General features: G+C 37.6%; 1 protein-coding gene across 2 annotated transcripts in view; it reads right to left on the bottom strand.

Annotated features, from left to right (window-relative positions):
* Nucleotides 1-26,414, bottom strand: part of LOC101743722 (protein trapped in endoderm-1) — a 78,962-nt gene that overhangs the window by 29,786 nt on the left and 22,762 nt on the right. For both annotated transcript variants that reach the window (XR_009974232.1, XM_004924104.4), the window contains exons 2-3: nt 21,161-21,430; nt 9,180-9,426 (exon numbers count right to left, since the gene is read on the bottom strand). Coding sequence is in view for 1 of the 2 variants with exons in the window: in XM_004924104.4 (XP_004924161.2) it covers nt 9,180-9,426; nt 21,161-21,287 (374 nt within the window). In the remaining variant the exon portion in view is untranslated. The remainder of the gene's footprint in view (nt 1-9,179; nt 9,427-21,160; nt 21,431-26,414) is intronic.

Genomic DNA, 26,414 nt, shown 5'->3' with positions numbered 1-26,414 from the left:
AATATTTTATTTATCATTATGCCACATTAATTCCCTGACGTAAACTATTCTTTGACGCATACATGTATAAAATAATATCAATGTTTCACATCTGCCAGCCTTCCTGCGATGGCTATTTTTGGAGTTTACTCCTTTAGAATCGATTTACATATATAGGCCCGGGGTATGAAAATTATGGGGACCAAAATCGTACTAGCATGTCACACGAAATGCGTTATGCGCCTGATTGCGCATGTCACACGAAATGCGCGCCGGGCTGCTGCGCCGGCAGTCCGCCACAAAGCCTCGTACTGATCGCGCGTTTCTCTCATTATTGTATTTTCATATATTTGTTAGTCGTTTGTTTTGTGTCTCGTTAATTTGTTAATAATCTGTAGTGTATCGTGTTGTCGTAATATAGAACTATTTCTCGTATTGTTTCGTTTAATTTTTTATATCCAGTAAACTCCAGTCGTGCGTCGGAGCGGACACACACACTTTTTTTTTTTTTTGACAAATATAACCTGTCAAATTATCTAGAGGATTTTTTTAAATCGTTCCGTTTATATTTAGAATGCAATCTATGTATTCGTACTCACTTTAGTGATATTAAAAAATAATATAATAACGAATTGTTATTATTTTTTATCCTCTTTAGCCATTAGCCACTATCACGTTATATACAAACTTTTCATTTTTAATTACCCATTATATTTGTTAGGTGTCATCGTACCAGCAAGTACGTCCGTGAATGCCCAGCTCGACATCTTAGAATAAAAAACTTTTTGTTTTACAACTTTTTCGCCATGAGTGGTGGAATGGCGTGATAAATCACTTGTTGACGTTAATAATCTCAGCAGCACTCATACGTAAATGTTTTCGTGTGTATTGGTGGTACGTATTAAGCAGGTTTGCACTTGGGTTAGAATCATGGTATTTGAACATTCAGTTGCATATTATATAACAGTGTTGTTCTGACAAGCATTTCTTTCTAACAATTATAATAGTTTGTAAACACAATAGCATAACGACCTAACATAGCAGAATATTTACATGCTTTAGACTTGGTCCTTGTTACATCAGAATTATTCTTATTCAAATTGCCTAATTTTGGGCAAAACTAAACAGAACACTTTAGTACTTCTAGATCATGAGATTCGGCTAGGCAAACCTCGTGTAGCCACAATTTTTATGCCGTAATACAAATTATTATGTATATACGCCATGTAAGGTGAATAAGGTCGTTGACTTCTGAGTTTTGTACGTTTTACACTGCGGTCTGACAAGATTGACACAATATAAATGACAAGTACGCTTGGCTTCAAAAATAAATGTTGTTTGTATTCCTCCTTAAGGACAAATTCAAGTAGCGTCCTTCTCTGCCATATAATTGTAAAGGACCTAAGGGATATGTCCCTAAAACTGAATTGTTGGTAGGTGGTCACCTTTGCTCAAAGGAGGCTTTAGACACTTATCGATGGTATGGCGTCTAGCCTCTATGTCTACCGCAAAGCTGTGATATTTACCGGTTCGTAGTGTGGGTACGGCTCGTACACACAGCGGTTAAAACTTCAACCCCGGGTGGCCATATTAAAATTATGATATTCATCATCATCATCATCAACAGCCCACAGTCGTCCACTGCTGGACATAGGCCTCTCCCAATCCACACCACTGAGCCCGGTCTGCGGCTCACCTCATCCACTTCTTGCCGGCCACCGTGCGGAGGTCATCGCACCACCTAGCCAAGGGGCGTCCCACGTTACGTCTTCCGCTGCGCGGTCTCCACTCGAGAACCCGTCTGCTCCAGCGATCGTCAGTCCTACGGCATATATGGCCAGCCCACTGCCACTTCAGCTTGCTGACTCTTTGAGCTATGTCGATGACTTTAGTTACATTAGTTACATTAGTTTACATTAGCCCGGGTCCGATCGTCGTGAAGGGCTGCCCGCTTGAAGCTGTTGATATTTATGGCTTCCTGTAACCTCTTACTACTAAGTGGGTCCTTCAACGTAATAAAGAAGATGGAAACGAATTATTTTTTTGTATAGCAACAGAATTTACGTTTCCTTATATACTGTATGTGAGTTTCGATAGTGAATCTTGTGTGTAATGATTGACACTAAACATATCATAGCGGGTCAAATTGAACCCATTTTGAACTTTTGCATTAGAAATGTATCTTATTGCTTTTGCACATTTGACTTCATGACTTTTTCTTACCAATTAATCTACAGTCATTATACTGTTTTTGGAACGAAGTTCCTCATGGGACGATGCGGAGGGGTACCCTAACCGGGAAAAAACGTCCGTAACGTAAGATTTTTATTATTTATGTATAGTCTTAGTATGATGGCTTTTTTTTTTCTACCTAAGCTGGTAGCCTTGAGAGGCTATTCCAGCGTAACCTTAACTAGTAGGTGAGCTCACGGGGCGCAAACCTGACGACGTTGCTAACACGAACCTTAGCAAGAGCCGTGCTTCGCAGAATCTACCACCGGATCGGAAACGTGACCCACTGAGAAGATCCGGCGAGAAACTCAGTGGGCTGTGTCTGAGGGTTAATTTACTCGTCGAGCCCTTCGTCACAAGCGACGGGTTCGACGAGAACAGTGACCGGATGTGATGGCTATACAGTGTCTAATGTATAGTCTACGTGATGACGGTTATTATTATTATTCATATAAATAGCTGTTTCTTTGTATATTATTATTATATATTTTTTATAAATCATTGTTAATAAAATAAAGTTGATAGCTTTGTAAAGTAGTTTTTAATTTTTTTTTTATCAATAAAAAAATCCCGAATACCCGAATAATTATTTTCTTTATACCTCGAATAGAACTTTAAATGAATATTTTTATAATAAGGAACTTCGTTCCTATACGGTGTCCCATGACACCACACATCAATTTTTTTTTGTTTTTTTTTTAAATATTACTCATCTACCCGCTATGGTAGGAATAGGTATCAGTAAGTGTTGGTGTGATTAGTGTTAATAATCTTCCATTATTAGTTTTGCTCCGGCCCAGCGCTTCCGAACGTGAATCTACTGAGTATTGTAGAGAGATCTTGCAGTATATAATTATAAGTAAGTTTACTTTATTCACACGAGAGGCCCCGCGCCGCGCCGCCGTTTCTATATCAAAGCGAAAAAGAAAACATTGTAAATTCAAACATAATCACATCGGAGAGCAAGCACGTTTCCGCTTTTACTCACGGATACTCAACGAAACGCATTAATGATTTTGATTTATGTTTTATTAGCGTTAGAAGTTGTTTGTGTATATTTACATTTTTCACGATGTTTTATTTGTTTTATGTTATATTTCGCGGCTTCCGTCGGCGAGAAAATATAAATGATATTGTGAATGCATTGCTGAGAGTCCAATCTGGTGGTAGATTCTGCGATGCCATGCCGTTTGCTAGGCTAGGGCAAGTGTTAGCAACACTTCCGGTTTGAGCGCCGTGAGCTCACCTACACGTTAGGGCGAAGCTGAAATAGCCTCTCAAGGCTATCAGCATAGGTAGGAAAAAAAAGAGAGGCCGCTTTTTGGTGACCATAATTACGGATCTATTGGGGTCGGGTCGGACTTCCAGTCGGAATATATTTTTTTATTTCAATGTCATCATTATCATTCTCCTGTCTGCGTCCCGGTCACCTGGGGTCGGCGCAACATGTATTCTTCTTCTATATTCCTCTATCATATACCGTTTCTTTGCTGACTCCCCTGTGAAACATATCGTCTTTCACGCAATCCATCCATTTTTCCTTAGGTCTACCTGTTCCTCTTTATATTTATTATTAAATTTAAATGTATGTACATTTGATTCATGGTCTGAACATTTTATTTTTGTCTCACGTTTGTGTTCCCGGTACCTTTAACACAAAGAAGAAAAGTTTCGTTTGGGCTCGATTAATGGATTGCTCGTATTGTGTGATCTTTACTCAATTCCTGCAATTAGGTAGTCAGAAACCGGAGAGATATACTTTTTTTAAAGCCGCGCAAAAAAAAGAGCTAGACTGAAAGCAACGCAATTACGTATGACGTCATTTGTGGCCAAAATAAAAGACGAGCTAATCGTTTAAACTTATATATACAAAAATATCAACAGCTGTAATATTTGCATTCATTTTTCAGGTACTACAAAGTCCCATGAAGATTTTAATTCGACTTATAAATAAAAATGAACTAGATGGCGTTGGTTGTCTTATTCATTGGGTGCATACTTGGTAACGACCAGACATTTAAAGTGGTAGTGTTTTACATAAATAAAGATTCATTAAAAATACTAATAATGTATCTCTAAGTCGTTGCCTAGATGGCGCTAGCTGTACGTTCATATGAATTTTCACGATGAAATTTCGCAACTCACCATACACTGCCTATTTCTGCCGTGAAACAGTAATGCGTTTCGGTTTGAAGGGTGGGGCAGCCGTTGTAACTATACTTGAGACCTTAGAACACATATCTCAGCTTGAGTGGCGCATTTACGTTGTAGATGTCTATGGGCTCCAGTAACCATTCAACACCAGGTGGGCTTTGAGCTCGTCCACCTATATAAGCTATTAAAAAATCGAACTCTAAGTTGTCGTAGCCTAAGAAATAGGACGCCATCCTTCGACATAGCCCACTGAGTTTCTCGCCGGATCTTCTCAGTGGGTCGCGTTTCCGATCCGGTGGTAGATTCTGCAAAGTACCGCTCTTTCTAGGGCTAGTGTTAGCAAATTCGTCAGGTTAGAGCTCCGTGAGAGCATTTGCTCGGTGAATCTAGTATGACCATTTGAGGTCACTGGAATAGGATTTAAAAAAAAACGCCCGGTGTACTTGTATCGCAGGTAGCCACTTAACACTAGATCAGGGTGTCCCAAACTTATTTTGTCTACTGCCCACTTTGAAAATAAACAATTTTTTAGCGCCCCCACTAATTCAAATACCACTATAGCGAGAGCTCAGTCGGTGTCTAAGAGTCCTTCTAGATGAAATAACAAATCGCCTTCCAAGCCCCCATTTTTTTTGGGTCTCTTACCGCCCCCCTTTAGACCTACAGCGCCCACAAGGGGGCGTTATCGCCCACTTTGGGAAAGACTGCACTAGATGTACCGTGAGCTCGTTCACCCGTCTATACAATAAACAAAAAATAGTTACATTAATAAAACAATCTGCCTTATGATTAATCTGAAGGGATGATCATCAATCTTGATGATTTTTAAAGTAAATTATTCAATTACACAAAACAAATATCAATTAATTGAATGATCGTTTTAATATGATCTTTATTTACATGCGTTACGACTAATTATTAGGTTGCTTCGTTATTGCCGTCCGATTACTTAATGAATATTATCGTTACATGGTGAAACGTGATCGTAAATGATTTTGATGTTACGGTTTTTTTATTAGCTCAAAGACGCAGAAGATTTCTGGGCCCACCCGACGTTGTTTGGGTGTCGTATATCTAGAGCAGTGATTCTCAACCACTGTTCCGCGGCACTTTTGTGTGCCGCCAAATTTCAAAAGTGTGCCGCCAAATTTTGCGGATATAATAATGTTAATATTATTAAATTATATCATTTTAAAAGAAAAATATTTTAAGCATGAATATATATTTAAATCCACAAAAAAAAAATTATAGTATATTTTAGTTTATTTTGTATATTAAAATTTTTTGATAAACTATTTATGCAGAGTGTTGTAGTAAGTAAATAATTTTTATCTTTTTTTTTGTGTGCCGCCAAATTTTGAAATCGTTAAATATGTGCCGCAACAAAAAAAAGGTTGAGAATCACTGACCTAGAGAATTGATGTACTGAAGCTTCAATTGCATTGGCACAATGACTGTCCTAGTCTTCAAACTGGAATATTTATTCCATTTTTTTATTATTATATCTTATTATTTTTTAATCAGATTATTATTATTAGAATTATTATTATTAGAGGATTATTTATTCAGACGCGGCCAGACGGGGCAGGTTCGTCGTATCTAATCATGCCGGCTGCAATGCCCTGCAATGCTATCTAGTAAACTTAAGATGGTATTGCAGCTTCAGACGGTGGATAAGAAAGTAGTAGCAGCACTTAAGACCAGTGTTGCGTGCCTGGATACTAAAATGATCATTCGATGAGAAAATTTGAAGATTTCCTGATAATTAATTCTAGAAAATGGTGTCTATCTCAGGATTTAATTGCGTTATAACAACGCTATCATCGGTCACCGTTCCCCGTGAGCTCACCTACATGTTAGGGTGATGCTGAAATAGCCTCTCAAGGCTATCAGCATAGGTAGGAAAAAAAAAGCTATCATAGTATGATAGCTTTTTTTTCCTACCTATACCTATACCGGTGACTAGTAAGTCACCGGTATAAGTGTTTGTGCACCGCTAACGTCTTTTTTTTTGCATAGATGGGTGCACGAACTCACAGCCCACTTGGTGTTAAGTGGTCACTGGAACCCACAGACATTTACAACGTGAATGCGCCACCCACCTTGAGATATAAGTTCTCAGTATAGTTACAACGGTTGCCCCGTCTTTCAAGCCGAAACGCATTACTGCTTCACGGCAGAAATAGGCAGGGTGGTGGTACCTACCCGTGCGGACTCACATGAGGTCCCCTACCACCAGTAAAAAGTCTTTGATAAATCCGTAAATAAAGATCGATATAAAACTATATATTATTATATCGTTAAGTTTTAATAATAAAAAGCCAAGTGGCAAATAAACGTCGTTTTTTATTAGCAGATTCTTTAGTTCTCAAATAAAGACCGAATAAAAATATTTATTGAGCGTAAAAATATTTACGGACAACCGTCGCTGCCATTGTCAGCGATCCATCAGAGCAGAAGCTGTGTTGTATTCGAAGAGTCTAGAAAGTGTACGTAACAACCTAGGTCAGTCTGTCCAAAAAAACTCAAATAATTAATAAATATCACATCGTTATTTTTTTACATTTCAAATAGGTTTTCTAGTAAAAACATCATTGATATTTTAATTTTTACGCGCATACAGAGAACTAAAAGAATCTTGAGGTGTAGCAGTTTGTTTAATTTGGGTTTCATCTCTACGATAACGAGCTATGATTAAAACTGAAAAATTAAAGATCGTCGTGGCCTAAAGGATAAGACGTCCGGTGCATTCGTATCGATCGATGCACTGGTGTTCGAATCTCGCTGGCGGGTACCAATTTTTCTAATGAAATACGTACTCAACAAATGTTCACGATTGACTTCCACGGTGAAGGAATAACATCGTGCAATAAAAATTATAATTTGCGTAATTATTGGTGGTAGGACCTCTTGTGAGTCCGCACGGGTAGGTACCAACCGCTCCGCCTATTTCTGCCGTGAAGCAGTAATGCGTTTCGGTTTGAAGGGTGGGGCAGCCGTTGTGACTATACTGAGACCTTAGAACTATATCTCAAGGTGTGTGGCGCATTTACGTTGTAGATGTCTATGGGCTCCAGTAACCACTTAACACCAGGTGGGCTGTGAGCTCGTCCACACATCTAAGCAATAAAAAAAAAAAAAATTCAACAAATTTAGGATCGACGACACGTATTATATTTTTATAAGCATGAGTTTATATGTATTTTTAGTGGGCGGTCAGACAGTTTTATAACTGCACATAGTTTAGCTACATACATTCCAGTGCCCTTGAGAACTTAAATAAATTAATACGTGCGGCTGTGGTCTGAGCAGTATCAGAGAGGCCTCAGATGTTGGTGACGCTGATTCGGAATTGCCCACGTGCTCAGACTTTTAGGGTTTTTTCAAGATTCTTTAGCTTTCGTATCTTAGAGTATATTTTATGTGTGCTTATGTGTATATGTTAGAGGAAGTCTGAAAGTGGCACCTGTGACAGAGAAGTTGAGAAGTGCGCGTTTGAGATGGTATGGACATGTGATGAGACGAAATGAAAATGAGGTTGGTAAGAGAGAGTTAACTATGAATGTGGAAGAGCTAGGCCTAAGAAGAAATGGATGGATTGCGTGAAAGATGATATTTTTAAAAGGGGAGTGAGCGAAGAAATGTTATATGATATAGGAATGTTCGGTGATTAGGTATTACCGAACACCTTTGTAAGCATAATTCGTGTGACGCGTTAACTTTATTTCCACAAATCGTTAGTGCAAGATCAACAACCGCGTCACCCGGGTGCATTCATAACTTTAACATTTCATCGATTTACCTAATATTCTAACAATAAACATTTTTAAGCAACATAATCTTTAAATAATAAATTTACACTGCACCCTACAAGGAGTATGGAAGGAGAAAACATGTTGCGCCGGCCCCAGGTGACTGGGACAAGGCTAGGAGAATGATTTAGCTTTCGTATCTTAAGAGCAATAGTTGGCCATAGCACCAGAAAACCCCGACGATAGTCTTGGGAATACTTGACCAGGAAAATTGGCAAGAACCTCACTTGGAACTTTTTTAAGGTGCTCCGACCAACTGTATACAAAGATTAGCGAATCCGTCTATACTGAGCGGTGTTCAGTGAAACAGCAACAGATCATAAAGCTTAAAAGACGGTCTATACGCAAACAGCCTAACAAAACTGAACAGATATTTGAAGAATTGGCTTTTGAAATTCTGAAGCATTGTTGGCTCCTCCTGCTTCGACCGAAAGCTTTCGAATAGAACCCGAAAGCGTTGACGATTAAACTTTTTAACTCCGAGTCTACGTATATTCTAAATCGACGGTTCGTATTTCCCTGTTGACGGACAATAATATTCTTGACAAATTTTTTTATTACATTACCCTGTATATTCATACATATCTATCTACGTAAGGGTATCTTTCAACATCGTTTTCACGAACTTCAAAGCTTCGAATCCACTTGAATATTTGTAGACCTATCCATGACCACTTGTTGAATGAAAGAAGGTCAATTACTGAGAGTGAAAAGCAGGCGCATTGTTGTACCATCTTGATGTTTAGATACGTAGAAAACGCATTTGTTTAGTACAAATATTAGTTTGATCTTCTCAGTGGGCCGCGATTCCGATTCTGTTTTAAATTCAGCGAAGTACTGCTCTTGCTAGAGTCAGTGTAAGCAATATTCACACGATGAGCTGAGTACATCTACAAGTGTACGCGTAGTTGGAATAGCCCCTTAGGCCACTAACGATTGTGTAAGAGAAAAAAACCAGTACTCTAATTCTCTTCCATGAGTTGCTTTATAAAATAAACATACCTGTTAATAGTGATAGCCACCATGGACAATAGTGACACGGCTTCATTTCCATAAAAAATGAACGCGAAAAGTTGACACAGCTGAGGCCCGAGACTCCAGTGTTGCTTGATGAACCTATTGGCGGTTAGAGGCAGGTTGATGGCGCAGAAGAGTAGATCGGAGAGGCAGAGGGAGAGCACGAACATTGTGGTCACGTGGCCTCTTAGCTTCGGATGCATGAGTAGAGCTACAGCGGTTACTAAGTTACCTGAAAAATGAAATAGGTTTTATTTAACGTCAATGTAAAGCACCTTTTTTTTCCTACCTAAGCTGATAGCCTTGAGAGGCTATTTTAACGTAACCTTAACTAGTAGGTAAGCGAAACTCAGTGGGCAAAAGGCACGAAATGTAGCAAGGTCTTTCAATGCTTTATGTTATGATTGACGTAGGTGACATATGCGGACATTCCCCTTGAGACCTGCAGACGAAGTCTTGATTGCAGTGATCGTAGCGAGTATGGATACCATTACGTGGTTTCCGCTGCCTCCCCTCGAGACTGCAAAGTCTTGATTGCAGTGCCGTAACAGATATTTAACCTTTATGTCAGGAACGAATCATTGTCTCGCAAAAGCAACAACCTGGATGTTGTTACCGACTCGACAACAATGGTATCACTAGACTTATTAAGTTGAGCAAAAAACAATCGTTAAACTAAGGTAATGCGTACAAACTGTCAAATTCTTGTAGCGTAAAGTGTAGGTTTAGAGTGCCTGACCATGGTAATTAAAAAAGGTAATTATTATACAAGTTGTATTTATAGGGAATTAAATATATTATATATTTACAATTAACAAATATTTTCTAATATATAATCATAAAATATAATGCGGTGGACCGACCAAATTAAAACTGCAGTGGGAGATCCCCTAAATGAGTGCAGTAGAATGGCCTCGAGCAGGGAGAGATGGCGCGACATCGTGAGACACATCAAGTCTGCCCTTTCCAACACTACATGACGATCACGCCCACTCTGTCGAGAGTGACACGACTGAGAAGAAGAATAATTTTTACGTTTCACTTTTTTAGCGCGATTTTCGTTTCTACTACAGACTATATCATTGACAGTAGCTGTAGGTATTTGTACCTACAATAAGAAAAACATGCCTACGTTTATTTTTAAATGACGTGTTTCTGTTTGTTTTATCTAGTATTACGACACATCAGAGTGCAAACAATAAGACAGGTTATGATTATCGAAAAAAAACGCTCGTATTCTTACTTCCGGGTTCATGCTAAGAATTGTAAAGCGCGTTTTTTTTTGCTTAGGTCAGTGAACGAGCTCACGGCCCCCCTGGTGTTAAGTGGTTACCGGAGCCCATAGACATCTACAACGTAAATGACGTCACCCACCTTGAGACATGAGTTCTAAGGTTTCAATTTTACAGTATAACGGCTGTTCCGCCCTTCAAACCGAAACGCATTACTGCTTCATGGCAGAAATAGGTAGGGTGGTGGTACCAACCCGTGTATCTACTTGATAATTATAGAACGTGGCTCGAACCAGTTTTACTGTGCTGAAAATCAATCAGTCTAGTTTTTGCTGGGCTTGGACTTATTATTGATGTTTAAAACATGGAGGTTGTCGCAGAATAGTGGTGGTTGAATAGTCACACAACCCTTTGCCATCGATTATACTAAGTATTAGAAATGTCAGAAATTGTAACTTTTTTATTACCTCTTTATTATTATAATAGGCGATTTTCGATATTTTGGGCGCCATTTCACGTGTAGTTAGTTCATTTATTTAATAACATCGTCTAGACTCACAACAATGCTAAGCAATGTTAATTTAAGAAGTTATTAAATTATGTTCTTGCCCTTATTTGCTCGTGGACAGGGTCATAATGGTAACCCTGCAAATCGAGGGCGCAGGGATAAATTACGTGGCAAGGGCGAGGGAGTTCCTGCCTTTTGTAAACTCTAGGACGTTTGCAGTGGGGATGCATGTGGCACGTGACCTCGGACGTATTTTCATAACGATGAGACAATTTAACGTTTTCGATTTTATTCGTGTTTGGGTAATTATGACTCTCTTCTTATTTTCCGTATCCCACTTTAATCGGGGCCAGCTGTCCTAATTCGTCTGCGCTAGGAATTTCTCTCCTGAGTTGCCACACTGTCAAATGGACTTCTTTAAGTTTTCGGTTCATATGTTCTAGTAATTTAACTTAATTGATTATACGTGTGTACGAGGTCGCGACCCACCTGATGTTCAGTGGTTACCAGATCCCAGAGACATCCACAACGTAATATACCACCAGTAACTTAATTGATTAATTTTAATTACACGACATTATTCTTTCGTCGTAGAGCTCATTCGTGAACTTATGTTAAAATTGAGTTTCTTGCCGGATCCAGGTCGAGCCTGTGAGCTCACCTACACCGGACATTTTATCTTTTAGGCCACGACGACTTCAAATTGAATTAGTTTTCCCTACTCGACATTGTTTCTTCGTCGTGGTTGTCGTATTAAGGGTGACTTATAGTCGAAACGTTTGGCTAACATGAACTTGGTGACCCATCCACGATGGAAATTGCCACTTCCATGAAGAGAGTTTCGAAAGTACCACACATGGCTGGCTAATCGCGGGCTCTCGACTCAATTAACTTTATGCAAATACAATCTTTGTTCGTATGTAAATTTCATAAATAACACACAACGTACCTATACAATGAAAGGTAAATTATGAATGGAAACTCTAATGATGTTTTTATTGCTTCAGAATTCTCAAGTAAAAGTGATTTCTTTAATGCATATTAGTGCGTTTTAGTTAAGTTTTGTTATAGTAGTTCACAGAGTCAGACTATGGGCTTAGTGCCTTCCGGCATCGGAAACATTCCAGACGCGGACATAGCATACAATATTACACTGAGTTTCTCGCTGAATCTTCCCAGTGGGTCGCGATTTCGATCCGGTGGTAGATTCAGCGCGGCACTGCTATTGTTAGGGCTAGATAAATCTCTTAGGTTGAGCCCGTAAGCTCACCTACCTACCAGCGAATAGGTAGGTATCTACTTAAAGTTTCTACTTGGTATCTACTTCCCAACCTTTTTTTGTTCTCATACTACTTAATTTAACTTTTCGTTCATGAGTACCGCTTCTGTGATAAATCTTAACTAAATATTAAACTAACCTATTCCTAAAAGTGTTTCTTTTAAGGTCTATCGGTCGGCCGGTTTCTATTATGCAAGTTATTAGTTATAAGGTTCATTTTAAAGTACCTACACATTGTAGATATAATTAATTATAATGATGTTTATATAAATTAAATGTTTTATCTTCTCAGTATTTCCGCTATTACTGACTTTTTTTATATTTTTTTATTGCTTAGATGGGTGAACGAGCTCACAGCCCACCTGGTGTTAAGTGGTTACTGGAGCCCATGGACATCTACAACGTAAATTCGCCACCCACCTTATGATATAAGTTCTAAGGTCTCAGTATAGTTATATTTTTATAATTTTCATGTACCAATGGAAAAATTATAAAAATCAGTGGGTACGCGTACCAAAGGTTGGGAATCGTTGATCTAAGAGTGACCGGATATCGACATCAGAGACAGACATGGCACATCAGCCCATTAGCGAACCACGGGGGAGTAGCTCTACAGCTCCGATCTTTTATTCTACGTACAATATTCTCTTTGTGTGGCCATTTTAAAATATTTTCGGGCTATATCTCTCCTACCCTTTCCCATCGAATCGCTGTTTTGAACGTGCTGGGAAACTCTACCCCTTACGACGTGTCTTTGTAAGACCTTCTGGTGAGTGCCACTATCAGCGACCACGTTTCAATGCCAATAATCCTGCCAATCACACAATCCGGCCAAAGACTTTCGTCTTGAGGCACTGTGGTATTTGGGATGAGAAGAGCTCGTCGCGGGAGTCGGATTCAATGCAAAAATTTACACGTATTTGATTTTGAGTTGAGTCATAATATTCCAGGATTACACGGCGAAATTCGCTCATTATTTCGCTAAACCACTAGAGCTCTTAAATAACATACGATTAACACGAAAAAAGAACCGCTGCAGTTAATTTATTTTTTAATGTTAATCCGAACAATTGAGACTACGTTAACGAGGCCTGTAATTACACGTTCCATAAAACTTTAATTCGTTCGTTCAAGGCAATGATTCTGTGTGTTTTAATATTTAATTGTTAGTAATTGTTACCCGTCACTGGGAGAAACGTTTAGAATCATTATTATAGAACTTTCACCGGCCAGGAATTAAGATTTTTGTGTAAATCAGCGTGCTCGGTAAGGAGATGTTTGCGTTTGAGCTAGACAATAAAGAGCACAAGTCTTAAAAATTCTATAGTCCCTTTACGAATAAAAAAAAACAAAGATTTTCTCTTAATTCCAACTAAAAACTTTACGAACTTACTTCTCTCAACTTATATTTAAGTCGTCGTGGCCTAAAAGGATAAGACGTCCGGTGCATTCGTGTTGAGTGATGTTCGAATCCCGCAGGCGGATACCAATTTTTCAAATGACATACGTACTCAACAAATGTTCACGATTGACTTCCAAGGTAAAGGAATAACATCGTGTAATAAAAATCAAACCCCTAAAATTATAATTTGCGTAATTATTGGTAGTAGGACCTCTTGTGAGTCCGCGCGGGTAGGTACAACCGCCCTGCCTATTTCTGTCGTGAGGCAGTAATGCGTTTCGGTTTGAAGGGTGGGGCAGCCATTGTAACTATACTTGAGACCTTAGAACTTATATCTCAAGGTGGGTGGCGCATTGACGTTGTAGATGTCTTTGGACTTCAGTAACCCGTTAACACTAGGTGGGTTATGAGCTCCTCCACTCATACAAGCAATAAAAAAACAAAAATATATACTTTTGTTTTAATTTAAGCCCGTATTAACGAACACCATCGAGTCCATAGAACCAATTGCAAAAGGTAGGTATTCATTCGAAGATCATGCTCAAGCTACACTGCTTTATTTCATTGCCTTAGTTTTGCCCTATACGAGTAAAAAGCTAGCATCGTTACGCGGTTATGCATTTAGCGAGTGTAAGCTAATCAATCAGCTGTCAATCAGTTCGCCGATAGCCAGTGACATTTGCCCGGATGATAAACAGACTCGCTGATTACCGCAGAACGTGCTTCATAAGTGGACAAAATAATGTTCAATACGTTGGTTGACTATGCTGTGTTTAATTCAACGCAGTTCGCACGTCCCATGGGACATGTCGCATGTCCCAAAACACTAGAGTTACAGAAAACTACAACATTTGTAGTCTTTATAATTAAAACTACATTACTTTTGAGTTTTGACAACGAATGCTGAGGTGAAGTATTCGGAACGCCAGTGTGCCTACTTTTGCCGCTAGGGGCGCTGTTCCAACTCCATACAATTTTGAGTTAACGTTTACGCTATCGAGAACGTTATAAAACTCGGACTAAGCACACAGATGTAATGTAGTGACAATAGTTTACCTGAAAGTAAACAGTAAATAGAGATTATATATAGATATATGTGTAAATTTTATATTATTATCATGATATAAAATTGTGTACGTTATTTGTGTGATTATATATATGTATATATCTGTGTGTGTGTGTATGTATATATATATACCGTGTATGTGTTTGTATATTGTATAATGTAGTTTGGTTGTTTCAGATTAAGTTATGCACCTACCACAGGATTCTCTACACCACCCTTGGTTGACTGGTAGAGAATGCCTCAGGCATTAAGTCCGCCATTGTACTTATGTGCATTAAGTTGAATAAATAAATAAATGTAGCTATAACAATATCTATACGACACGCGTAAACCGAAGACAAAATTGTATTTTATTTTCTTCTTTTTTATACATTAAGATTTCAACATCTGTCATGTGATGTGCGTTTATGAGTTCCGATAATAAATCCAGGTGGACCGTAGTGCAATTGTTTAATTATAATAACTAGAGGTCCCACAGTAGTCGAAATTCGACTATAATTAATTGGAATTGTAAGTTTGTACACTATTATGATTGTATTTTATATTTCTATAATCACAAATTTCGCCAAGACTAACTACACTATAAAAAATATTAGCAAAGACAAACAATATTTAATCTCAATTTGACAACAGACGTCAAGAACAAAAGTTTGACAATAAATAGTATGCATGCGTGTGTGCGTCAAATACATGGTATGTAGTGTGTGTAATGTTTTCTTTATTGATTTAATGTATCTTTTATGCATTATTTAAAAAAAAATATTTGCATTGTGCACTTCTTCTCTATATTCTCAATAAGTGTGGAAAATTTCACACTCCTCCGTCCGCGCAATTTTCGTAAAAAGGGATACAAAGTTTTTGCTTCACGTATTAATATATAGATTATTTTACTGGTGGTAGGACGTCTTGTGAGTCCGCACGGATAGATACCACCACCCTGCCTATTTTTGCCGTGAAGCAGTAATGCGTTTCGGTTTGAAGAGTGGGGCAGCCGTTGTAACTATACTGAGACCTTAGAACTCGTATCTCAAGGTGAGTGGCTGCATTTGCGTTGTAGATGTCTATTGGCTCCGGTAACCACTTAACAATAGGTGGGCCGTGAGCTCGTCCACCTACCAAAGCAATAAAAAAGAAATATATAGATAATATATATTAATCTGTCAAATAGTAATAAATATCTACTAATTTCGGATATGGATAGAATGGTTGAGTTAGAAAAATCAATTAGAGCCTAAAATTACGTTCGAAATCCATTATTTCCAATGTGAATTGATTTGTAGTATTGTTAATTGGTACAGGGATGTGCAGGCCACGCGGCGAAGCAGTCAAAGGTCCCTTTGTGCGGAGGGCAAGAACCCTGCATCTTTATAGTTTTATTGAAGCTGTGAGTAGGGTAACCATGGCAATCAGATTGTATTTTAATTCCAGAACACAAAGATAGATAGCCGGAAATTTTCAAGTTCAGATTAAAGTCGCGCTACCTTGCACAATAATATGGCTCCTACAATATAATTGTACTAGTTACTACTTATTTTGTATTTACTTGCATATTTTTAGTATTTATTTGTATTTAATCGTATGTGAGTCTATTTTATATTGTATTTATTTTTCAGATGTGTATATAAGTATGTATTTTTATGTAACTTTATTAAGATATAGCACCGTCCAGTTCGCTTATTCCTCTCCCTGCAAGGTTGCCTGGAAGAGATCGCTTTCAGCGCTAAAGGCCGCCAATTTATGTCACCGACTATTATTTGTTTTATATGCTTACTCTGTATGGTGTTAAATAAAGTGTTATATTATTATAGTGTGCACGGAATTTAATTGGCCCAAAATAGAATATGCCCGATGAATTCCCAGTTTTAAAAATATTTGTGTTATTTAGTTTAATTTTAGCTCGAATTAAATATCGACAAACACCAGTAACATACTTAATTGTTATTTTATAAAGAGCCTAAAGGAAAACTATTTTTTCGGAACTTGCTATGGTCAATAATAGCCTGATGAGATAATGGAGTTTTCTTTAAATTTTAAAGCCCTTAATGGTACAATTATGTAGAAATCCGCATCAGAGAATTGGAGAGTGTTCAGCGACATTGACTCAGCACCATTCAGTGGAAAACATGAACAAAGATAACTCATATAATGAAGTCTGATGACGACTAATACGATAAACGATTAGCTCAGAAAAATACATAAATTTATAACGGATAAGTTACAACTGCTAGTCCAAGGTAAACAGAGAAGTTTCCGTAAGATGTATAAAGAAGAATTATGGTCTTCAGACCTTCAGGTTCTGCGGCGGCACGAGCTGACTTCGCGAAGGCTTCCTTACTTCTGTCGCGAAACAGTGCCTATTAAAACAAACAGATAGATACGTCTAAATTAGTAGTAGGTAATACTCTGTCGATTTAGGCCAGTGATTCTCAACTTTTTCTTTTATCGCAGCGCACTTATAACGATTTGCAGATTTGATGAACACAAAGAAAAAGATACATTTTTAAAATTGTTTCCTTACCTATAATGATACACTTCGCAAAATAGATTGTTATTAATTTTTTTATTAAAAAACATTTCTAAAATGACAACATAGATTTCAACTGAAGGCCATAATGTTAGGTTTAGGTTGTTTTTAGTTCGTCACCAAGTATTGTAGCGACAGTCCTAGTTTATTGACCTCTTTAGTGACAGTCCTAGTCATCATTACGCTTTCCAATTGTTGTACAAAATTAATTAATATCGAGCGGCAGTGGTTGTGCTGTTTTTATCTTTATTAAATTTTGTCAATATCTATGACTATCTTTAATTAACTTTTGTTAATAGGTAACTGCGTAGCAGGCAGGCTGGCAAACGTCGCTCTGTTTCCATTGAAGCCAAAAATTCTAGTACACGACATCAAAACTCACCGTTGCTCATGCTCATTAGCAATAACGGGGATCCAACGAAGCTAAGGTTTACCGTTGAGGACTCTTTTAAGGATATGCCGCTGCTGATTGCGGAAACACTAAATAATTTTTTGGAACGAAGTTCCATATGGGGACGATGCGGAAGGGTACCCTAACCGGAAAAAAACGTTCGTAACGTAAATTTTTTATTAGTAATGCACACAATGTACGACTTAACTTTGTAATAACGTACAAAAATTAACAGATTTTTATTATATATTTTTTACAAATCACTGTGAGTAAAATACAGTTGATAACTTTGTACGGAAGTTTTTATTTATTTTTATCAACAAAAAAAACTTAATAAAAAATCTACACCTGAATAATTATTTTCGTTATACCTCGAATAGAACTTAAAAATAATATTTTTATAATAAGGAACTTCGTTCGTCCTATCCGGTGTCCCATGACACCACACATCTTTTTTTTTGTTTAGACGGGTGAACGAGCTCACAGCCCACCTGATGTTAAGTGGTTAGCAGAGCCCATAAACATCGACAACCTATTTGCCGCCACCTACCTTAAGATATGAGTTCTAATTCTCATTTCTAAACTAAGACTACCCTTGAAACGGTAACGGTTGTGGTACTTATCCATCGGGACTCGCGATACCCGTAAAATACCTAATAGTTAAAAGTATTTCGGTTATTGTTGAACTTAATCCGGGCTATCACAACATTACTCATGTGTTTAAACGTGTCAGAATGTAAATAGATAAAAAAGTTTGCGGACTCCACCTACGGATAGAGCACATTTAGAACGTTGTTCTTTTTAATTATTATTCAATTGGTATTACAAAACATAGTTAAGCCGTTGATCTTATACCTTTAAACGAGCAATTCTTGTATATTTATATAAGTATATATAATCTGAATCTCGGAAACGGCTCCAACGATTTTCATAAAATTTTGTATACAGTTGGTAGGACCTCTTGTGAGTCCGCACGGGTAGGTACCACCGCCCTGCCTATTTCTGCCTTGAAGCAGTAATGCGTTTCGGTTTAAAGGCTGGGGTAGCTGTTGTAATTATACTGAGACCTTAGAACTTATATCTCGAGGTGGGTGGCGTATTTATGTTGTTGATGTCTATGGGCTCCAGTAACCACTTACCACCAGGTGGGCTGTGAGTTCGTCCAACCATCTAAGCAATAAAAAAAAGGTGATTTGGGGGGCGATAAATCGAACTAGCTACGATTTATTTTCAGAAAATGTTGTTTTATTCGTGTTGCCAATAATCAACTCTTCCCGACATCTATTGGCGAATAATAATACTATTTTTCTTAATTGAGGGCAACTAACCGCTTTAAAGACACAACAAGAGGGCGTTATAAAAAAAAAAACAGAGCAAAGCTCGGTCATAATCTGGTGCTGTATAAAGTACGTGAGTTGTCTAGGGATGAAGCCAGCAGAACAAAACATTGAAGTTTGTGACATTCCGTTTTGATTAGGACTTTAGTGTCTCGGACAGTTTATGGCCTTTAGAGCCTCCTAGAGCATTTAATTGTGAGGTTTATAATCTTTAAGCTCAGCAGAAGCTTTACAAGCACTTGGTTTATAGCAACATGGTAATATTCAAAGAACTACGTAATAAAGGGGAGATTATGTTCAGAAAACAAAACCTGGTGCCACATAAGATGCTTCAAAAAAAAAAACAACACGTATGGAACACGCGCGGCTATAGTGATGTGCTCATGTTTGTTTACGCAGCTGGTCCGAGTTGATTCTGTACGGGTATCGACATCGAGACTAGACGCGTTTGATGTCCGATTACGGCACGACTGGCACTTGACGTTTTGAATTGCATTCGGGTTAAGCGACCTATTAATGTGTGCTCCCTACGTTTTATTTGTTTAAGATAAGCCGGGGAGTTGAGTTGATCCACAAAACAATACTTTAATTGAATGTGGATTTGTCTTAATTTGGTTACATTATTTACACTTTAAGCCACTATAGATATACAATAATATATATGTAATTGACGCTCATAAGACAACATTCATTTTTGACAACATGAACAGGAAAAATCCCTCGCACAAATATTTTGGAACAGACAAGACTTAACCATACTTGAAACGATTTTCGAAACGATTCTTCAGAGCCTAGACCACCTTAAAAGCAAAAAATCGATTAAAGAAATATAGACAACAGTTCTCGTAATATTAACGTTGAAATTAGTACGTATACTTAGAGATGGTTCTTGTGTATTTAACACTCACAAGAATAACATAACTATTTTTCACACGTAAGATTGCAAGCTTTCGTGTGTCGATTTATTTTCTTAATAGAATAAGATCTGGAATCGATCTGGTAATGCCGTTATCTGCGCTTTAACATGGAATAGCAAATGAAATAATTGAAATTCTATAATCGTAATACACATTTAGAGTAGCACAATTTTTAAACGTGTATTATTTCGTGTAGCATTATAATTTCAAAAGTCAATGCAAAAATGGCACTCAATGATGCTATTAATTCTATGGATGTCGTGTCCAGCATTCCATAGGCGAATCAATAGCTTATCTCTTTAATGGCCAACCGAGGTAGATATAAAAAATTCCATTTCACGGGAAGCAAAAATTCGCGCAGTAAAATCAACCCGCGCCACGATATCGATCAAGGAAATATAGACATTAGTTCTAATAACATTAACGCCGATATTAGCATGCTTTTTGTGAGCTCAAATAATAACAACACGTAGACCGTTAGGTTTTTCGGTTTGGCTAAAAACACAACCTCAATGAAAACAAAGTGACGAATGAAGATCAGAATGAAAACCGTGGAATGGGATGTTTATTAGACACGACACCTTGTTTGTACATAGAGACGTCTCTGTGTACTGAGCTTCGACTAGTTCCTCGAATATGAAGTTTTGGTATTCGACCAACCGATTGGTAATGATACAAACATTCCGGCAAACGTGACTGAAACGTAAATATTCCGAAGAAAAAGTATATTAAGCGATTATTGGCGGCGGTATTGAGTTCCGAACATCTATTAACAGCTATGTACTGGCGGTTACCTTTACTGGTTACCTTTCGAGTCAAAATAACAGTACCTGATATATTTATTCAATGAGATTTGAACTTTAATATCGTGTTAAACGTGAAAAATGTTTTCAAAATTATTAATATTTTCATTTTTAGACGAATTTCCTATTTCTGCCGTGAAGCAGTAATGCGTTTCGATTTGAAGGGTGGGGCATCCGTTGTAACTACCTATACTAAGACCTTAAGAACTCACAGCTCAACGTGGGTGGCGGCTTTCACATTGTATATCCAGTAACCACTAAACACCAGGTGGACTGTGAGCTCGTTCAACTATCTAAGCAATAAAAAAAAATTAAAAAAGAATCCGATTACTTCGTCTGCGTATTGTATATTCGTATCGTGTTATTTAGAGTCACATTTGGTCACATTAGCGTTTCGGTTTAAATAGTCCGTCACGTCAGTCAATTAACAAATTCCAGATTTTACATTAGTTTATCGGTGAAATTATCAAATTTATTCTTAATTTTAGAATACTAAAAAAAACTTACCAACTACTCCAACAACGCTGAATACGCTCGCACAGACAGCGGCCAAGATCGTGGCCTCAGTGGGATAAAATGTCCCATTTTGCGCGTCGCTCAACGTAAAATTATACATTTTATCGATAGAAGACATTTTTGCACTTCACTACACTTTTTTTCACTTGTCAGTTAAAGAGCCAAAAAAGCCTTATTATATAATTATATTATTATGCACCGGGATCTCTGTTCTTACAGCCATGTTTGTGGTTTTCGTGGAGCCGACACACGTTACGATATCTGAAATAAAAATAGACAAAATTACTCATTTTTTGTTTGCACGTAAAACTGAGTAATGTACCTAATGTTGTAGCTTGTTATTTTTGATTAGACTATACAGTGCTTTTATGGGAATGCCAGGGAGATTATAGAGATTAGACGGACGTTAGATTTGTTTATGTTAACTTGTATGTAGCTTGTATTGTGTATTTGTCCCTGCGTAGGTTCAAGAAAAATGTAGGCAGTTTATTAAAACTTATAATCTATTAAACACGTAGGTACTGGAATCAAAGAAGGTCATAGAAGTAAAAAGTATTACGTAATGTAGTACCTACATATTGCTTCAATGAATAAGGTATTTATGCGGATTAAGGGATGTGGACTATGCCAATCAAAGACTGACTTGTGACCAAGAAACAGATTATACAATTTTCATGTCCTTGGCAAGTGTTTTTTAGTACGCCATGTTCTTTGAAAAGTTTTGTATTAAAATACAAAGAACGGTGTATTAAATAAGTAACCCAGGTAATAGGATAAAAACAATTAATTAACTGTTGGACAAACCTTAGATATTAAAAAGATAAAAGCCTTATAGTAAATGTGATAGTCAAATTGATTTCGAAGCTATCTATCTACTAATTTCTTCGGTTACAGCTAGTCGTAGATTTAATAAAAGCTATTTTTACGGTTTAGTCCCGGTTTTTTTACCTTCATATATATTTTTTTCGAATATTGTTTTCGTGGTTACGGACGTAGTGACCTGAGAATTTGCATAGACGTGATAGTTTTCTTGAGATTCTCGTCAGCTGGTTTCTATATTTTTCAAGTGCGTCACGATGGTGTGGAGTATGAGGTGCTAGATGCGAAACGTACATAATAAATTTCACGAGTACATAATTGAACTGTTGGCAATGTACAGCGTATTTATACATAATGTCGACAGGGTCATTTTTTATGCCTACCTATTGCTACCTACAGCACCCCGCCTATTTCCACCGTGAAGCAGTAATGCGTTTCGGTTCGAAGGGTGGGGTAGCCGTTGTAACTATACTGAGATCTTAGAACTTATATCTCGAGGTGGGTGGCGCATTTACGTTGTAGATGTCTATGGGCTCCAGTAACCACTTAACACCAGGTGGGCTGTGAGTTCGTCCATCCATCTAAGCAATAAAAAAAAAATAAAAAAAAATACAAAAAAAATTAGAAAATTAGAGAAAGTTTAAATTCATGATATCGTTACTTTTTTGGCAAAACCCAATAATGATTTCTTACTAAGCCGGTATGACAAATGTAAATATTGGTTTTAAATTTCACTCAACATTACCGTGGGCTTCCACAAAATCGTGACGAACTGGAGACGTGTCATTCTTAATACTGACGATACGAGTTGACAATGAAACATTAACAATGTGTCATTGTTGTTCGAAAATTATATGTTTGCTCATGTGAGCGATTAACTAATATGCACTTTACGGATTAATAATTGAAATCAAGCTATGCTTTAAAATATTCAGTGCATTTAGTGCTGTCGATCTTACGGTGCACATGATGGTGAATGGTTACCGTTGCTCATAGATCAATCTTAGAGGCAAGCAGTCTCCTACCGGTGAATAGTCTCTGCAAGCTGCATTTGAAGATAGATATGTAATAGTGCTCGGGAAATACAGTGGAGGGGAGCTCATTCCAGAGTATCGATAAGCTCTCCTTCTGTGGCGGGATATGCGCTGGTTTAAAGGAAATGAGCATGATGGGATATAGTCACTATCACTCGTACTATACTTGTTTTTCACTGGTGGTAGGACCTCTTGTGAGTCCGCACATATAGGTACTACCACCGTGGCTATTTCTGCCGTGAAGTAGTAATGTGTAGTGTAGTTTCGGTTTGAAGGGTGAGGCAGCCGTTGTAAGTATACTGTGACCTTACAACTCATATCTTTTTTAATTTTTTTTTATTGCTTATATGGGTGGACGAGCTCACAGCCCACCTGGTGTTAAGTGGTTACTGGAGCCCATAGACATCCACAACGTAAATGCGCCACCCACCTTGAGATATAAGTTCCAAGGTCTCAAGTTAGTTACAAGGTAGGTAGCGGCATTTACGTTGTAGATGTCTATGGGCTATGATAACCACTTAACAACAGGTGGTCCGTGAACTCGTCCAACCACCTAAGCAATAAATAAATAAATAAACTACCACCAGCCTACCTATTTCTTCGGCGCGCTATTGTCCGAAAGCCAATGGACAATACGAAAGTTAAAGTCACAATTACTTGTTGGCTTCACATCTCAAGATGAGTAGCAATATTCCCGTTGTCATATCCACGGGCACGCCTAAAATAATTACAATATAATAATAATATCTTAATCGCCTAGTTTCTAATTTAACAAAACAAAAAGAAAAAGTTAACTCAGCCGTCAATGCACACATAAATTAACATAAAACAAATAATCGTTTCACGCAAAATGGAAAGCACATAACTTAGACATATTGATACGCTTTCCTAACTATGCATTTTTATTGGCATAATGGGCAAACGACTGTAATTTTTAATAGAATTTTTCACTTTAAAACATTTTTTACGGTCTAATATTATGGCCTTTTATTATTGTCATGATATGTATTATTACAGACTTTTCGAATACTTTAAAGTTTTCCTGGGACGATTAATGTGGGTTTGGTCGACACTGGGTCACACCTTCACACTTGTAATACTGGGCTTACTACCGTGTATTTTTCTATAAAGTTTTATCCATACTTTTATATATTGTAAATGTCAAAGTGTTTGTTTGTTTGCCTTCCTTTCATGTCGAAGCAAAGCAAAGGTTTTCAAGATTTTTTTAATGATATGTATTATGATTTAGGTCTAGATCAGGACTGGTCCAGACAACGGCTTGTTTTGCCACAGACGGCATATTTAATCAGAAAATAGTTTTGGATATAAATAGTTAGTATAATAAAATTCGTTGTCAAAACATATAATCAATATTTGGTTTAATTTATCTTTACTCATGTAACATTTCATTCCCGTGACATCATTTAATAGTGAAGCTATCTTCTACTGTTAATTGGGGGAAATGCCGGAAAGTATTTTGTTTTTGAAAATATATTTTTCTGTGGCCCTCCAGCTTTTGTAATTAATTTAATTAGACCGCAAAGGTATGTAGTTTAAACAGCCCTGGTCTAGATAGTGCCATAAATTAACTTTGTCCCGAAAGAGTATGTTATTCCCACGGGAAACTATCTTATGATCATTTTCGAGAAATTGATTGAGACTTTTCCTTGGCAACGCGAGCGAAGCTGCGTATAACAGCTAGTTTTTTTTTAGTGCCCTTGTAGGCAGACGAGCATACAGCCAACCTGATTATATTTTACAGTGGTTACCGTCACCTATGGACTTCAGCAATGCAAAGCCAAGCCGCTGCCTACCAAGTTACGTCTATAGTAATGTTCACGAGTCGCGAAAACCGAAGAATGTATTATGAGTTTTCACTTGCTGCATGGTCTCTGATCTTCTTTGGTTACTGTAGTCCAAATACATCATCAGGTGAATGCCACCACTTTTAGACATGAGATTGTAGTCCCTATATTATTGTATAACGGCTTTCCAACACAAACCTGCCTGTGAGTTTACAAGACCGCCAGTAATAAAATTGGATGAGTGTTAGTTTGAGATTTGTTTGTTAGCAATTTCGTGGTTTCTTACTAAATCCTGCGTTGGTACAGTTTGAAGAAAATACAGGTCACGTTAGATAAGTAATTCAATTACTCAAGTATGCTGAACTACCAGTTGTCGCAGTATGAGTTAGTACATGACTTGTCGGCAATATTTTGAAGTAGTTACTTTTTTAGCACAGTCGTGATTTTTAATCCAATAAAACGAAACAGCGACATTTTTTTTATTGCCTTTGTAGGCAGACGAGCGTACGGCCCACCAGATGGTAAGTGGTTACCGTCGCCCATGGACTTCAGCAATGCCAGGAGCAGAGCCAAGCCGCTGCCTATAGACATTAAAGAGAGACAAAAATATTTATATATAGGACTTGCCCTGTGTGAGAATGTGGTAGAGAAAAGTGAAACATAGTAATGCTTACTATGTTTCACTTTTTCTGCGTGTACCTACTCCAGTTTTTTTTTTAATTGGAACCTACAGACGTTCAATATGAATAGCGAACTCCCTTAAGTTAAGGTTGAATGTCTAAATATGAGTCTCAGATGTCCTGTTAAAATAATGAATGTCCTGTTCTTCGGAACGGAATGCGACAGCAATATGGTATTAACAGCCGGATCACACAAATCTTAAAATCAGATCTCTCGCTAAAGTCGATGATGATAACCCACCAAGTTTCTCGCCTGATCTTTTCAGTGGGTCGCGATTCTGATCCGGTGGTAGATTCAGCGAAGTACTGCTCTTGCTATGGTTAATGATAGCAAATTCTCTCAGGTTGAGCCCGTGAGCTCACCTATCTGTCCGAGCGTAGCTGGAATGGCCCCTTAGGCTACCGGCGATTACTTAGGGAAAAAAGATGATATTACTAAGCGTGGATAATACGCGGAAAAAACTTTAACACAGTTATTGTTTATGATTTGAACTGCTTACATATTACATATTTAAATATAAGTTACATATTTATACCTTAAGATTGATTTTAATTATGTTTACGAAGCGTGAAAATATTGTTTTTTTTTATTGTTTAGATGCGTGGACGAGCTCACAGCCCATCTGGTGTTAAGTGGTTACTAGAGCCTATAGACATCTACAACGTAAATTCCGCCACCCACCTTAAGATATGAGTTCTAAGGTCTCAGTATAGTTACAACGGCTGCCCCACCCTTCAAATCGAAACGCATTATTGCTTCACGCAGAAATACCTGGTGGTACCTAGGTACTCGTGCGGACTTCCAAGAGGTCCTGCCAGCAGTATTTAATATTGATGCTTTAGTTTTTTAATAATTTTCAAGTTGTCAGTGAGAATATCGACCAATACGCTTTTAATGCACAATCGA

Source organism: Bombyx mori, chromosome 11 (assembly GCF_030269925.1).
Source record: "Bombyx mori chromosome 11, ASM3026992v2".
Classification (NCBI taxonomy): domain Eukaryota; kingdom Metazoa; phylum Arthropoda; class Insecta; order Lepidoptera; family Bombycidae; genus Bombyx; species Bombyx mori.
Note: the sequence above shows the minus strand (reverse complement) of the source record. Positions and strands in the feature narration are given on the sequence as shown.